Source organism: Podarcis cretensis (genome assembly GCF_951804945.1).
Source record: "Podarcis cretensis genome assembly, chromosome: 13".
Taxonomy (NCBI): Eukaryota; Metazoa; Chordata; class Lepidosauria; order Squamata; family Lacertidae; genus Podarcis; species Podarcis cretensis.
Window position 1 is genome coordinate 32247875 of NC_137182.1, and position 16934 is coordinate 32264808.

Below are 16934 nucleotides of genomic sequence, written 5' to 3' on the forward strand. Positions count from 1 at the left end.
TAGGTATATATAGGTCCCTTGATCCGTTTAGCCTGCATCCCATTGGCCTGATTGAACCCTGCATCAAGGGACCTACCAATCAGGTGTTGTGGCTATCTAAAGATACCCACCCACGACACAGGGTTAGGTTGCCAGGTCCCACCGCAACACATACCCTCTTTAAGGGAGGACCCGATTTACATTCCATTATCCTCCAGCTGAAACAGTTCTTGCCAGGAATCACACAACAATCTGGCACAGTCCAGAACACACTCTGAGGACAGTTCAACACAGTTTGCACACAGTCCAGGGACACAGTCTGGGCCCATAACCATTGTGAGCATTAAATGCCCATTGCAGATAGAGAACTCAGTCCTTTACAGCAGAATGCAGCAGAAAAAACTGTGGTTGGAATAGTAACATCAAAGGTTTTATTTATAAAGCAAATAACAAAACAACAAGATGACTCTCACATGAATCTTCCTCAGCAGAGGAGCACAGCAGAGCAGAGAGAGAGAGGAGACATTTAAATAGTTCCCATACTCATACATCAATTAAGTAATTAAAGGCAACCCACAACATTATACAATGTGAGAATGAGACATTACAGTACACTTATTATCCTTTTCTTCCTGGACTTTCCCCATGATGGCACATCACTGAATCAATCTAGACCATGACTGGCACTTTTTGCAGCATTGCTCTAGTAATAGGATTACTATCCCTCAGTATCAAACAGTGCTGCTAACTTGCACCATTGTGTTCTTTGATCATTTGATCTGAGCAAGATTGATTATTCCTCCTTGTCAGCTGGCTTGTTTGATAATCAACATTCCACGGTGCAAATATACAAAATATGACATATTTTAGGCAGTAGTGAAGAAGCTATGGATGCCCTCCCAGATGGAAAATGAATTGGAGTGTCTGGCTCAAATGTTAATTGCTTCCTGGATATGCAATCCAGTTTTAGTTTCATGCTAAATTTTTGTGGGATTGAAGTCATAGGACAATATTTTTGTGACCTTCCTCAGTTAAAAGAGATTTTTTGCAGTGATACATAGGTTAATCAAGTTCAACACTCTAACCGCCACAATATATACAATACTTTATTATGATAAAGACAATTGCACTCCTTGTTGTGTAAATCAGGACCTGCAAATCATTATGGTGAGGTTCTCCAAGGAGTGATTCTCTGAAACACTACGGAAATTTAATGATCTTCTCCATGGACCTACTGTCTGAAACACTACAGACAACAGGGAAGCACAATTTATTCCTCCTTCTCATAAAATATATATCTTCTACTAAGGACTACACTCCAGCATCTAGGCATTTCCTCCTTCCAGAGAATGATGAGGTGAGTAGCATCCCATTAGTTCATCCTCAGAGGAGACTAGGGCTTGGAAGGTGTCCTATTTCAGTTCTGAAAAGACCTCAAAATGTTTAATACAGCAGTAAGATTAATGCAGACATAATTATTCTATGATAAAAATAGATTACATTTATAGGTAAGAGAAGATAATAATGTGGTGTTTCAAAATTCTGGAGATTGGGTTTAAACCCTCAGCTCTCATCAAAGCAACATGATATTTCACTGGTTGTTCTTATAAGCTACAGCTAGCAGTTGATTCTACTTTCTCATTATTGATTCAACATGTAACCAAGATGGGTCTTTCCTGAGATGCTCTCTATGTGCCCTTCCAACTCTAAAATTCTATGAGTACTGGGGAGAATCAATGGTGCCATTACATCATATTGAGATAGGGGGAAACCCCACATACGATTGCCTGCATATTCCCTCAAGCAACAGACTCTCATTAACTCTTTCTAATCTTAGGTGCCACAACCCTTCTGCTGGTGTTGCTAAAACAAAATAACAGAGCTACTCTTCTAGAACTTTTTAAAAGAAATATTTCAAAGAATTAAGATGGCCAACCAGTCTACAGTGACAGAATTTCTTCTGATGGGGTTTTCCAGTGACCCAGAAGAACAATTTTTTTACTTTGTGATATTTCTCTCCATTTATTTAATAGCCTTAGTGGGAAATTTCCTCATCATCATTGCTGTTGCCCTAAACCACAAGCTACACACTCCTATGTACTTCTTTCTGGTCAACCTATCATTATCAGACATTTGCTACATCTCAACCACAATCCCAAAATCCATAACTGCTTCTTTGTCAGATGACAAAAGGATTTCTTTTGCTGGTTGTGTTGCACAGGTTTTCTTAGTTTTGACTTTTGCAGGTTCTGAGCTTGCCTTGCTCACTATCATGGCTTATGATCGCTATGCTGCAATCTGCCATCCTTTACAGTATGAGCTAATCATGAACTGCGATGCCTGCATTCAAATGGCAGCTGCTTCCTGGATAAGTAACCTAATCCATTCATCATTACATACCATTATCACTTTCAGGCTACATTTCTGTGGGTCCAATATTATTGGGCAGTATTTCTGTGATATCCCTCAGTTGCTAAAGATTTCTTGTACTGACACAAAGGTTAATCAAATTTTGATTTTTGCCATAGGGATTACAGTAGCTTCATTTTGTGGAGGGTTCATCTTTGTTTCCTATGGCTACATCTTCTCTGCAGTGTTGAGAATCCCTTCTGTTCAAGGTAGATATAAAGTTTTCTCTACCTGCATCCCCCACCTGACTGTCTTTTCTTTATTTATTAGCACAGATTTGTTTTCATATATGAGTCCTAAAGCACTTTCTTCTACAACAATGGATTTGCTCTCTGCTGTATTGTATACGGTTTTGCCACCACTACTGAATCCCATTATTTATAGCTTTAGGAACAAAGACATCCAAGAGGCTGTATTGAAAATACCAAAAAGAATTAGAAGACTCCTAGCATGATTGCTCAAGTTGTGTCTCATACACATCACATTTCCTGTGCATTGTATAAGAATGCAAATGTCAGTGAAAATTGCATAAAAATGCATTATATTGCTTAACAGTGCACTGCACATAGATGGGCAAATTTGCATATAAAATGTGCATATTAGGAAAGTTTCACACAAAACAACTGATGAGTTTTCATTAGGACTTAAAAAAAGAAGAAGTATGCCAATATGTAAATGTGAGGAACTGGATTTAATGCTGAGAAAGTGAAAGAAAATGAAATTGACACATTCACCCTTGCTCCTCCCAACCTGCTAAATTACGTTTCTTTTTGAGTGGAGGTGTTAGAAGGGAGGAAGGGTAGAATAAGTCTTTGCACAAATAATGAGGTCTCTGAACCACATTTGCATCTGATACAGTGGTGCCCCGCAAGACGAACGCCTCGTAAGACAGAAAACCCGCTAGAAGAAAGGGTTTTCTGTTTTGGAGGTGCTTCGCAAAACAAATTTCCCTATGGGCTTGCTTCGCAAGACGAAATGTCTTGCGAGTTCCTGCGGGTTCCCCCCCCCTTTCCCCCCCTTTTCCTAAGCCGCTAAGCCGCTTATCAGGTGATCCGCTGATAAGCCGCTTATCAGCTGATCTGCTAAAAGCCGCTAAGCCGCTAATAGCGCTAATCCGCTAAGCTGTCAATGGGCTTGCTTCGCAAGACGAAAAAACCGCTATACGAAGAGCCTCACAGAACGGATTAATTTCGTCTTGCGAGGCACCACTGTACTCTGTCCTCAGTTTCTCGCATAACTGTGGCCCCTCTTCCTTCACTGTTTTAGAGGTGTGTTATTCTAGCACCATACTAACTAGGTCATGCATGTAGGGGAGCATGCATGTAGGTCATGCATGTAGGGGTCATGCATGTAGGGGAGCAAGATGCATTATATTAGTATTTCTTTTTTAAAAGAGCTATTTCAGTGCAGTTCAATGAGTGTCATAATACTCAATGTGTTGATTATTAGTAGTATTAAACACAAGTTCTCTTTGGTTGCTTTATGTTGGCTTGAGGTTTAGGTGCAAGTTGTGATGGGCTTTTACCTAGGATTCTTGGTGCAGGATTCATGTGTAGGTTCATTTTGTTTCCTATGGCTACATCTCCTTTGCTGTGCTGAGAATCCCTTCTGTTCAAGGTAGATATAAAGTTTTCTCTACCTGCATCCCCCACCTGACTGTCTTTTCTTTATTTATGAGCACAGCTGTGTTTTCATACATGAGACCTAAAACACTTTCTTCTACAACAATGGATTTGCTCTCTGCTGTATTGTATAATGTTTTGCCACCACTACTGAATCCCGTTAATTTATAGCTTTAGGAACAAAGTGTCAGAACACACAAATTTAGCAATAGTTACTTATTGTGTAGATTGAAGGATTACTTTTCTTCATTGCTTCCACACACAACAAATGAATTATATTTTATCATATTTAAAGCTACAGCTAGATATATTGCTCATTTCCAAGGAATATCTTTTAAAATTCAATTTAATTATAATTAATTATAATTTTATAATTATTTTAATTTTAATTATAATTCTTGTAAATTCTACTGGAAATATGCTATAGTGTGGACTAAATATTCATCTAATAAAGCTAGATAGATACATGATAGATAGGTGGATACATAGATAGATAGATTGGATTAGATTAGAATGAAGCTCTTGCTCAGATTATGTACTTCCCCTGGCTTCTGCAATAAAGTTTCCAAATGCAAGAATGCTCACAAAATTAACATTTTGGGTGGAAATTCATGGCAAAGAATTGAAAAAATGTGTATTTTACAGGAGCAGGGTGTACAGAAAGTGTACAAAATGGATAAAATTTAGATGCAAATATTTTGTTCATTTTTTTTTAAAAAAAAGATCAGCACAAAAAGAGGATGGACTTGACTGATCTGTGCATTTATTTTTAAAAATGAAAACTGAAATGACTGCACCCTCACTCATTTAAAGGTAAAAGTAATAATACTCAACCAAAAGTACATATTTTTCACAAGTTTTATATTTGCTTTCATTTTTCATCTCTATTTTTATGCACTCTATCTAGAATCTGGCAAGTATGATGCCCTAAGGGAGAACACCTGAAAAGGCCATTTGTGCAAATAAATTCTTGGTGTAAAACATTAATGATTATTTCATATGTTTGGTAGAAATGTGAATCTTGTATCCTCTGGCATTTGTACAATGGGATTCCACAGGGTACTAGTCTTTCCTCTGTGCTTTTTAATGCAAGATGTTTGGTGTGGTCGTTAGGAGTTTTGAAGTAAGGTGCCACCCATTCACTGATTATACACAGCTCTGCTTCTCTATAACATCTGACTCAGAAGGGACAGTGAAAGCATTGGATCAGTATCTGGATGCTGTAATAAACATTCAGAAAGCATTGTGGCTAATACCTTCAAAATTAAAAAGCTCCATCCTAAGTCCTACATCTCTGGTCCAGCTATGGTCCCAGAACACTCCCTTTTGAGGATTTATGTTGGTTTATGATTCACCATGCTCAGCTCAGATTACCTGGTCCCAGCTCAGCCAGAATGGTAGGGATAAGCCAGTATTCTTCTGGCACAGCAGGAGATGGGTAGTCATGCTGGGTTTAGTTGCATAAGGAACCTCTTGTCTCAACTGCAGGTTCTAACCCTAGTCATCCCAGTGGATCTTGCTGTAAGATTGCTCATTAAACTGGCTACAATCTAGAATTTCTAGTGGGGAGATCAGTCACACAATACTTAGGTAGCCTGTAGAATTCACTAGATGTGGTGATGGCCACCAATTTAGAAGGTCTTAAAATGGAAATGGAAATTATAATTAATGCTGGAGGATGAGATTATCAATGACTGTCATGCTCAATACTCATCAATGGCTATCATTATGCTGCATTTAGGTTTAAAGACACTATTTTGCTGAATTGTTTGTGTTAAATGTTTCAAATGTATTCATTGGCAATAGAGCCCAGGTTTCTTCAATAAAGAGGCTGAATTATGGCATATTTATTATAAATAGTATGTTTACCTTGATTCTTGTGTCTTATGTTGCTTTAACAGTCAGGAATATTATTTCTGTATTGAATTCAAGGAAACTCAAGGAAATATTATATTATATTAAATACAATAAAATATGTAAACATAAACACAAGCAAACAAGTATTTTGATAAAGAGCTCCAGGCAATCCTGTTTCTTTGAAAAACCTATCATCCAGAATTCACAAAGCGTGTTCTCCTTCATGGAGAGCACGTGTTGCGGTGGGGTCTGCTGAGCCACCCCTCTGTTACCAGGCAGGGTCTCTAAAGATGGCCTGGGGCAGTGATTGGTTCACTGGGTTGCTGGGGTAAAAGTTAAGTTGCAATTTTGGTGGGAGGGGTAAAATGTTTAAATACTCTGCACGCAGCCTGGAGCTTTCTCTTTGCTGCGTGCAACGGATCACCCGCCCACCCGCCCTTGAGTAAGGGGTTGTTGCATTGACCTTGCTATGCCTGTCATGGGGTTATCTGCCGTCGGGGCAGGGGCCTGGTAGGAATTTTGTCCATCTGGCTGATTGGCTGGGCCATTTGGTTTTTGCCTACTGCGTAGCAAATCGTCACAACTTGTAAGGTTGCGGTTAGGCATTGGTTATAAATTGGTGGAGGAGGGGTTAGGATAGGCTGGGCCTGCCCCTCCATGGTTGCTGCAGAAAGGGAATTCCGTTAAAGGAATCCTGGGGCTTGCCATCTTTTCGTCCAATCCCTGGAATGGGACTAGGGCCGGCAAGCCTTCGGGGAGCATGCGGATGAGAATTGAGGGTCTGTGGCCCAGCTCCATTTCTCCCCGACTTGCTTTCCCCCGCACTGTCTTTCGGTGGTGCCTGGAAGTCAGTTCTGTCCCCAGGCGGGGGGACAGATAGTCTTAACCAATGTCTAAACAACCACTCATGATTTTGTATTTAAATAAAGTTGTGGCCAAAATTATGTCAAAAACAAACAAAACAAAACTTAAACACACTTAAACAAAAATTAAGTGTGCGTTGTGAGTTATTTGGGGGGTGGCTTGGGGACCTCGACACGCAATACAATATAATATAACACAATATAAGCTATGATGATGGACTCTATTTTAGAAAGCTTCAAAAGTGACACTCAGTGGGCAGAGTTTTCCACTGCTTTCCAGCCAGTACCTGGCAATGAAACCAAACAACAATCCCTTTGGGAAGGAGGTGTGAGGGCTCTGACAGGGCCCTAGAATCCACCCTCCTTCTTCCCAAAGCCTAGTAAGTGCTTACTGGGCTTTGAGAAGTCCTCACATCTCCTTCCAATTTCAGGACTCTCCATGACCAAGTGAGAAGCTGTCATTGAGGCATCTAATCATAAGCCTGCATTTTTATCAAGCTTATATTTTTTGATCAAGGTTGTATCTTAAAAATGAGTTCAAATTCACAAATGTTTCATGCCAGGCAGGAACTAGGCTGGCTAAGATTTTGGCAGATTTTCATCCTCTTGGCCAGAGAGGCCCTCTGGTTTATTGCGGTCATAAAAGGCTGAGAGCGAGGTCACTGACCTTGCATGTTGCAGAGTACAATTAAGCTACAATTAAGTTGGTAAATAGTAAGAATTATTGTGCCTCCCGTTAGAGACTTGAGCCACATTTTCCTAAGGGCAAGAGCTAATGGAAATAGGGAAAGAAAGTGTTTTTAAGTTTTTTCTTACTTTGAAAACGTCTTTGCTTATAAAAAAAATTATATATGTTATGTATTAAATATATTGGCTTAAATGTAATTATGCAAAGGAATTAGAAGCTAAGAAATGTTAAATCCTTATGCTAGATTCTTATTTCATATAGTTGGAAGAGATCACAGGGGCCATCAGCCACCAGCCTAGCCCCCCCTTGCCAAGCAGGAAAGTACCATCAGAGCACTCTAGACAGATGGTTGTCAGGTTTTTGTTTAAAGGAACCTCCAATGAAGGAGATCTTTCATTGATGATGCGTACAAAAGATCTTTAATACCTGTTTAAAATAGAATTAGCCACCATCTGTTTTAGCCATCTGCTCTATTTTAGAATTAAGGGGGCAAAGGTGATTTGGTAATTAAGGTGCTTTGTAGAGGTTAATGGCTACTTGTTTGCCAATTATAAATATAGCTTTTATTTCCCATAAAAGGCAATAGGAAATGGGTGTATCTTTTGTGATTGGTTCTAGCAAACAGCCAATAGGAATTTCAACCAAGCTGATTGGACAGAGGCAGCCACAGGAGGAGCAAGGGGGCTGGATTAAGGAAATATAAGTGCTGGCCAGAATGGCAGGAGGCCAGGCCAGAGCTTGGTAACCATATACCACTGTGCCTCATATTTATTTGTCTGACAAATAAATTATTATTTTAATTTCTCTATTGCTGCGTTGAATATTTCATTCCAGCTAAGTGTTAACCACAAGCAGGGTGCTACATCATGGCTAAAGAGTTTTGCTGATCCTGGCATTTTTGTTGCACTTGGAGGCCACTGTTCAGGTTATTTGTTCAAGTTAGGTAGGAATTGTAAGTTAGCAGAAGCTTCCCTCCCCATATGGCCGGCCAACACTAGTTATTTGCAAAAACTGTTTGAATCTGCCTCTAGGAGGAAGCATCCCTTGCCTCTATGATCTACACTCCACTGACTAGAAGGACATTTCACAGTAAGTCCAACTTTGTTTTCTCACAGCTGAGTTACTTAAGCTAAATAATTCTTAAAAATGAGGGTGAAATGGTTAAAGCTCCTAAGCATGATGTGAATGGCTTTTTTTAAAAGAAAAGATGACATCTTCTGCCTCTTTTGTTGAATTAGAGAAAGGATTGTAAATTAAGACATTGTAAATCTCCAAGGTACAACTCGATGATGCAAGTTATGGATCACCTTGGTGATGCACAACTTTATGACCACTATTGGGAGCAGAGATGAAACACTCTGCTGAGCAAAGCACATGCTTCTGCAAATATAATTTAGTCTCAGGCATACATGCACTGCCATCTTCAAAGAGGATCAACTTCAGATTGAGGTGAGCATTTTAATAAATTATGTCCAGAATGAAATAAAGGTCTGATCAAAATTTAATGCTATTAAGAGTAGAGCCACTTAAAAAGAAATCGGTTTTGTTAGCCATGACTAATGACTGTCACATTGATTGCAATAGATCTGCACTAAGCATGTCTAAGTCTGGTTACAATACTACAAGTTCAGGTTTTCACTTCTAACAATGGTATAACATGTCTGAAACTTTAGTATTAATCTGATAATATTTCATCACTATCACGATAATGCATTTCTCAAGTTATCACCACTTTGCTTTTTCTGATAGAGAAAAAATGTAAAATTTGTTTGCACACACCTGTTGAAGAATGACAACAGCACTGAATTGTATTTGTAACTTTCAGGAAAGGAAAATCACAAATACACACACACACACACACACACACACACAAGCTTTACATTTAACATACACAAGTCTGATTTAGGATTTATTTTTTGCATAAGAAGTGTTAAATAAATTTGCTTATAACATATATCAACATTAGGCATAAATTGAGATTTTCATTGTAACATTAAAAACAATATATGGTGTGAATGAGAACCTCTGGTCCTCTCATCACTCCAGTCAGGATGGTCAATGATAAGGGCTGATGGCACTTGCAGTTCAAAATACTCATAGTTTCTCCACCCCTGATATAGAGCACAATCCTTTGCAGATTAACTCCTACACAAGCCTCTCTGTCTTCAATTCTGCTTACTACCAGGTAAATCTGCATAAGATTAGACCTTGGGCTGCAAGCAAATGCATGTTTACTTGGGAGTAACTCCCACTGAAGTAAAAAGGATTGGGTTATATCTAAGCACAGGTGTTGGCAAAGTTTTTTGTGGCTTGGGTCGGTTCACAGTCCCACATATGCCGTGGTGGGTCGGAGTGCAATTGTGAGAGTGCACGCATGCATGCATACGCAAACGCTATTTCTGGCCCTCCTTCAGGCATGGAACATTCATGGAACATTCTATGCCAGGAACATTCTGATGTGGCTAGAAATCTTTTTGATCTGAACCCCTTTCATTTTAATGGATGTTGCTTAAATGGATGTTCTCTTAATGACCACTCCCCACTTAAAACGGGGGGCGCCCTTTGCGGGGACGCGTGCAGCCCTGGATCTGGAGTGGCCCCATCAGCATAGGCTTTGCCTTCCCTCAGGTGGGATACCTGGAGGTCCCCGCCTACCCCAGTGAGTTGTCCAATCCCACCTGGGGGAAGCGTTGCCAGGGAAACCAGGCCAGGTAGGGGGAGGGATTACCTGCCCACACAATAGAGGGTGGATCTTAATTGGTAATCCTCACTTGGCTCCAGAGCTTCTCCCACTCTACCCACCCTCAGTTAATGCCTTCTTTTGCAGGTTATCTTTTCTTCATAGGTTTTGCAGGTTAACCTGTCTCCACAGGTATGCGGGCGCTGCTACAATAAGGTCACTGTTAAAGGGCCGGAAAGGAATTTCCCTGCATTGGCAGGTTTCGCCTTTCCCGTAGCAAAACGTCACAACTTTGGCGGTATCAGGCCTTGGGCGGAATCCTTTAGTCCATCTTCCTCTTTGCGGTGGCGATACCAGGGTTCCCCGTTAAAGGGGTTTCTGAAGGGAGGCTTTGGCCGTTGTTCTCCCCTGCGGCGGCGTAACGGGGGCGGCTATCTCTGCTTGAACATATGTTCTCCAGAGCCGGACCATCCCCCCCACACACACACTGGATAACCCTGATGCTCCCTAGGTCCCCGGCTGGGGACTAGGGAGGGAGAACGCCCAATGCCTGAGCCAAGGTCTACCCACATTTGAAATTTAATAAAGTTGTGGCCAATTTAATCCCATAGCACGTTGTCTAGAGTCGTTATTCCACATGATGGGGGGGACCACTCGGGATCTGGGGACTCCGCCTGTCCACGCAAATGAAATGCAAATCTCTTGTCCTTCTTGGCCAGCAGTATCAATTGTCCTAGTTGCTGCCCATTTGTGGCCAGGAAGAGAATAGTCCAGCTATCACTCAGTATGATACTGATCAAGTCCCTTAAGGCAACTCTCTGAGCATAAAGAGCTGTTTTGAAGGATTTGATATTTAAACAGGTTTCTTGAGGGGTCTGATTATTTCAAAGTGAAACAGCAATACAATATTGGACTCCCAAATTCCTATCCTTTGTTAAAGATGGAAAGACCCTGACCACCTTCAGAATCAACCCTATGTTCATTTATGAATCTGCCCCGCTTTCAACTATCAATGTCTTTTACAACAAGCCTGGCATAATAAACGGTATCTACTTGCCTCATGTAAGTCAGCTATGAATAAGCCATGGATAATGAGTTTTACAAAAGTTTGTGGCTTGCACCCTAAACAATCATACCTCTTTCCCTAACAAAAGAAGCATATAACATTTACAGTTAGAATGTAGCTACAGTTAGCAGTTAAGATGCTTACTGCAGTCAATAAACTAAAATTCCCAAGCTTTCTGAAATTACTCCATTTTATTTCTGAAGCTTTGAATTCAATTTGGTTTCATGTTTTCAACATTATTTTATGATATGTATTATGTTTCCTAGTCTATTTTTATATCACTCTGACTTTTTTTTAAATTGTACAGCAGTTTATGCAGTATAAAGTAAACATAAAATAGATAAATCTGGTATATCCATAAGCACCAGATTATTTATTTATTATGTATGGGACAAAATAAGAATTTCCCATAAACAATGAAAACATACCAATGTTGGAGCATGTTTCACTTCTAGAGAAAGAGAATTCCAGTTGTTTGATCATGGCAGTAAGCCTCTTAATTTTTAACTTCAAAGTTGTTGCAGTTAAAACACCTTCACACAAACAAGGGCTCATCCACATGTACGTTTGCTCCACATTTGTAGACACAAGCCTGGGCTTTCCAGCTCCAAAACTTTCCCCGCCAAAACCCACTCTTTGACACTGAATCAGAGCAAACGATATTCCATGGAAATCCCAAATTGCTGTTTGTTCAGATGCAGTATGAGAGGGCAAGTTTTCCCGGGGAAAGCGGTGGGGCAAAAAAAAAGGGGGGGGGCTCGCATATAGACTCAGACACATAGAACTGTGCCAAGAAAATGTGTGGTGAAAGGAAAGTGTGGATGAACCAAAATATAGCTTTAAATGACAAGAACTTTGACGCTTCAACATCTGTGCCTTGATTTCTTTATGAAGAAAACTGGGCCCATTCAACAGCAATGGGTTGAGATTGCTATTTAGTGACAGAGCACAAACTGGTATTTTCAGGAAAGCATGAGAAAGATTCTCGTCTAAATCCCTGGAGAGCTGGTGCTAATCATTGCAGAGGAGCTAGACCGAACCATGGTCTGAACTGTTATCAGATTTTTATTTTTCAACCCAATGCTTTCATGGGTTAAAATGCTTTCATTTGTATCCATTTTAATCCAATTGTAACATTCAAAGCTACTGAGGCTTCCTCTTCCTTCTTCTCAACCACAACATGTGAGTACTGATAAACCGTTCCAGACATTATCAACATTTAGTGGCTTCATTGTTAGCATAGTAGCTGATATTTTGCTGCAGAGTGCAAAATTTGTGGCCTTCCACATAATCTCATATAATGGGGATGAGCACTGGAGTGGATGAGAGCTGCTGTCAACAATATCCAGAGTGGAGTGGGTTGCACACACCTCTATGGTCTTTTGCTGTATGATATCATACAACTTATGCTCTATCTTAAAGTTCTTTGGGGTTTTTTCTTTTTTCTTTTCTTTTTTTGGTAGCTCAAATAATAACTTACATTCCATAATTTGTCACCTGTTTTACTCAAAATTCTTAAATCATGCTTGATATTTCTAAGGGCAATAAAAATGACAATTGAACTTCAATATGCACACTATGATTCTATAATCATGAACAAATGCTTTCCCTTTGCAGAATCTCCATCTTAAACAAGCTTACTGTTCACTCCAAAGAATATCAGAAAGAAATTAAATGAACAACCAAACTACTGCAACAGAGTTCCTTCTTATGGCATTTTCTGATGATCGTGATGTGCAGGTTTTGCATTCTGTGGTGTTTCTCTTCATTTACTTAACAGCCTTAATGGGGAATTTTCTCATCGTGACTACTGTGGCCTTAGACCACCACCTACACAGCCCCATGTATTTCTTTTTGACAAGCTTGTCATTTTTAGATGTTTGCTATATCTCTACTACTGTACCCAAATCCATAGCCATTTCACTGACAAACAAACTGATTTCTTTCGCTGGATGTGTCACACAGGTCTTCTTAGTGATCACATTTGCTGGAACTGAGATTGCCTTGCTCACAGTCATGGCTTACGACCGTTACATAGCAATCTGCTACCCACTTCAATATAGTCTAATCATGAACTGGGAGGCCTGCATCCAAATGGCAGCTGCTTCCTGGCTGAGCAGCATGGTTAATGCATTATTGGAAACCACGGTCACGTTTAGATTAAGCTTCTGCCACTCCAATATTATTGGGCAGTTTTTCTGTGATTTGCCTCAGTTACAAAAGATTTCTTGCAGCGATACTAAAGTTAGTGAAGTTTTGCCATTTGTCACTGGGCTCATTGTGGCCTCCTTTTGTACTGTGTTCATCTTTGTTTCTTATGGCTTCATCTTCTCAGTTGTGCTGAGGATTCCATCAGCTCAAGGCAGGTATAAAGCTTTCTCTACCTGCACTCCCCACCTAACAGTCTTTTCTTTATTTATAATAACAGCTGTGTTTTCGACCTTGAGACCTAAATCACTTTCCTCCCCTGCTGTGGACTTGGTTTCTGCTGTATTGTATACAGTGTTGCCACCGGTTCTGAATCCCATCATTTACAGCTTCAGAAACAAGGACATACAGAACGCAGTGTGGCTAATACCTAAAAAAATTAAAAGTCTCATTGCATAACTGAACACAGGCACATTTTTGTAAACAATATATCTGGAAAGGCCAAATGAAAAACTGAGTTTATACTTTAAGGGGAACATCCTAAGCATAAGAAACTGAAATAAAGCAAACCTAACATATGCTAAATCAGCATAAAGTACATCAGATCCAAATGCTGTTCAGGAGCCTTGAGCTTGTTTGGAGGTTCTAGCAGGGGAGCACAGCTATCGTATACCCTTGACCGAAGAACGGTACACTCCTTCTATCTGGGATGGTCGTCCTCTTCCACCGAGTGTACAGCTTCGGGAGGGACGCACGTGGAGCGGTGAGGGAGCAAGGGGACACCCGCCTAGCCAGCCAGATCAGCCGAATCAACCCTGGCGATCAATGGGGTGACAGATGTCGCAGCCAGATCGCCCTCACTTTTTTGTAAGCTTTAAAAGTAATAAATATTTTTTTAAAAAAAAAACAAAAACAAATGCTGTTCAGGAGCACAGCTAATGCTGGTTTAGATGACATAAGCCTAGCAGAGGGAAAATAGGCCATTAAAGTAGTGTTTGAGTCACAGCATCATTTTTGCTGGCTTAGCTTATGTTGGGCTATCAGGTCACGTGACTGAGCTGACCATACTTACATTCCAACCAAAGTCCTTTATCTCTAGTCTGCAACCCCCATCCTAGTAATAATAATAATAATAATAATAATAATAATAATAATAATAATTTATTTATACACTGCCCATCTGGCTGGGTTTCCCCAGCCACTCGTTTTGGGTACTTACACCAGCTTAAGATACACAGGGCTTGGCTCAGGCTGTTAGGTTTAGCCTGGATTAGCCAGGATGGAGGACACAATGAGCATATCTGTGGATCAGCAGAGGATAGGGAATTATGATGTAATAACATAGATGCACAAAGAGCCTCCTGGCTCATCTGGAGATCTGTAGGATCCTAACCTGACTCATGCAGGTGGATGTTGCTATAAGAGTGCTCCCTAAAAGGATGCATACCAGAACTCCTTTTGGACCACACAGTATATAGTTAACCTGTGGAATGAATGTGCGCTAAATATGGTGAAAGATACAACTTACATTTTTTAAAAAAGTCTTAAAGGCAGTATGCCACTGAATTGGAGAAGGCAGTAGGTATTTCTATAATCCTAGTTCAAGTAGCAGAAATTCTTTTTGAATACATTTGTGGGCTTTCCCCCTCTGTTTTCCCCCCAGTCTGCAGGGATACTATGATATGCATCCTTGGTATATGTTGACCTTTCTTCAACTCAAACAACATGGCAGAAAGAAACAGAAGTCGTTTATAAGCATTGGTCCCATATTTGAATATAGGTGATTTTCCAAATTATTGCAAATAATATTAATCGTTCAATGAAGCATAATGCAGCTGACATTGCAGGTGTTCATAGAAATCTCCTGAATAACATTGAGAATATTTCCTGTATTGTGTTGACTTTGTCCTTCTCATTCATACCACTGTGTCAAATTTGTACTTTTCTGGTTCCTTGATTTTCGTACTCTTGTTTTTTTCTTTCACTTATGACAAAGCACAGCATTTTTTCTTATGAATTGTTTGTATTAAATATTGCAAATATTAAATATTCATTGGCAATGTAACCACCAGGTTTCATCAATAAATAGGCTGAATGATAACATATTTATTATTTGTAGTTTATTTATCAAGTCCCTTCTATTTTATTTTTTGTTTGAATAGCCAGGTTCTTTTTTTCTGTTTTGATTTGCTTTAGCAAACCTGGGTTTGTCACTCAGTGAACACTTGACATGGAGCTTGAGGCAATCTCAGCTCTGTGAAAAGTCTACCATCTATTGCACTAAAGTATGATTCAACATAAGGTATCATGATGACCACTATCTTGTTGTTGTTTAGTCGTTTAGTCGTGTCCGACTCTTCATGACCCCATGGACCAGAGCATGCCAGGCATGCCTGTCTTGCCTCCCGCAGTTTGGTCAAACACATGAGCTTCGAGAACACTATTCAGTATGGACTAAGGCTTGTATTGAGACTTATGACTTGTCCACACTTCCACCTGTCCCGTGCCTAGGAAGCATGAGTTCAAGTGGTTTTCCACTTGTCCTTTGCTTCTAAGCATGGGCCTGTGCAGTTTTCTGTTTGCCTTGCCACTTTCCATGTGAAAACCTGCTCCTTGACACTGAATCAGATAAAATGTCAATCTATGGAAAACCCAAATAATGTTTGCTCTGATTCAGCAGTAAAGCTTGGGTTTTCCCAGGGAAAAGCAGTGGGACAAGTGAAAGACTGGGGGGGGGGAGAGAGGCATACATTAATAATTCTCATATAATTGAAAGGGTAGCAGTCGGAAGCAGTGGGAAGCAGTGGGAGAGTTTTCTAGCAGTGGTGTCACTCAGACCCCATCCTTTGCAGAGTTTGTGTCAGGAATGAGGCAGCTCTTAGTGAAACTCCACAGCCTGCTGCAGAACAGAGAGAGTTAGATCTGCAGCAGGCTGAACAGTGCCCAGTGCAACTCCCACAGGCATTGGAATGCCGATTGCAAAGGGAACAACAGAGAGCGAGCCAGAACATAGCCAAAGCTCTCTGGAAGATCAGTTAGGCGCAAACAGCCAAGGAGCTAGTATGTCGGAACAGGAAGAGGTTGGAGCTAAGACAATTAGTCCAAAAAGCTGGTGAATGGGAGGGTTGTTAGACAGGAAGCAAAACAAGAGACGTGAGAGTCGTAAGTTCAATATCTTCTATAGATCTCAGAAGGACTCTTTAGAAGTGTCATCTTGAGTAATGATGCTGGAGGCTTTGTTAGAGCCGTCCGGAGCTATCTGTTGATTTTTAAATATATTTTTTTTGCAATAAATCCTGTGCTTACTGTGTTATCAAGCTGGGAACCTGGACTTCTGACAGTTTGTTATCTCCCCTATAATTAACAGTCACTAATCATTATCATTACTTCTCATCTCCTGTGGCTTTCCAGAAGAAAAATCGACAGGAAAGCCTATAAAAACTCCTATACCATTGAGATCTAGGAGTTGTGCTCCGGGTTCTCTCTGTTTTTGTTTTTGTTTTGTTTGAGAACAAAATGAGAACAGAGTGTCTGTCTGTCTTTTTTATGTTATAGTTGAGACATGACAATTCAAGTACTAGTATTCTGTTACCAATGGGGGGAGAAATTATCTTCAGGAAGC

General features: G+C 40.2%; 2 protein-coding genes across 2 annotated transcripts; both read left to right on the forward strand.

Annotated features, from left to right (window-relative positions):
• Positions 1–1906: 1906 nt before the first annotated feature.
• LOC307200188 (olfactory receptor 14A16-like) lies at positions 1907–2842 on the forward strand (the record flags this gene model as incomplete). Its single annotated transcript, XM_079948606.1, has 1 exon — positions 1907–2842. The coding sequence occupies one exon, from the start codon at positions 1907–1909 to the stop codon at positions 2840–2842; it is 936 nt and encodes a 311-aa protein (XP_079804732.1).
• A 9996-nt stretch (positions 2843–12838) lies between these two features.
• Positions 12839–13771, forward strand: LOC307200197 (olfactory receptor 14A16-like; the record flags this gene model as incomplete). Its single annotated transcript, XM_079948613.1, has 1 exon — positions 12839–13771. One exon carries the CDS (start codon positions 12839–12841, stop codon positions 13769–13771), a length of 933 nt encoding a protein of 310 aa, XP_079804739.1.
• Positions 13772–16934: the final 3163 nt, after the last annotated feature.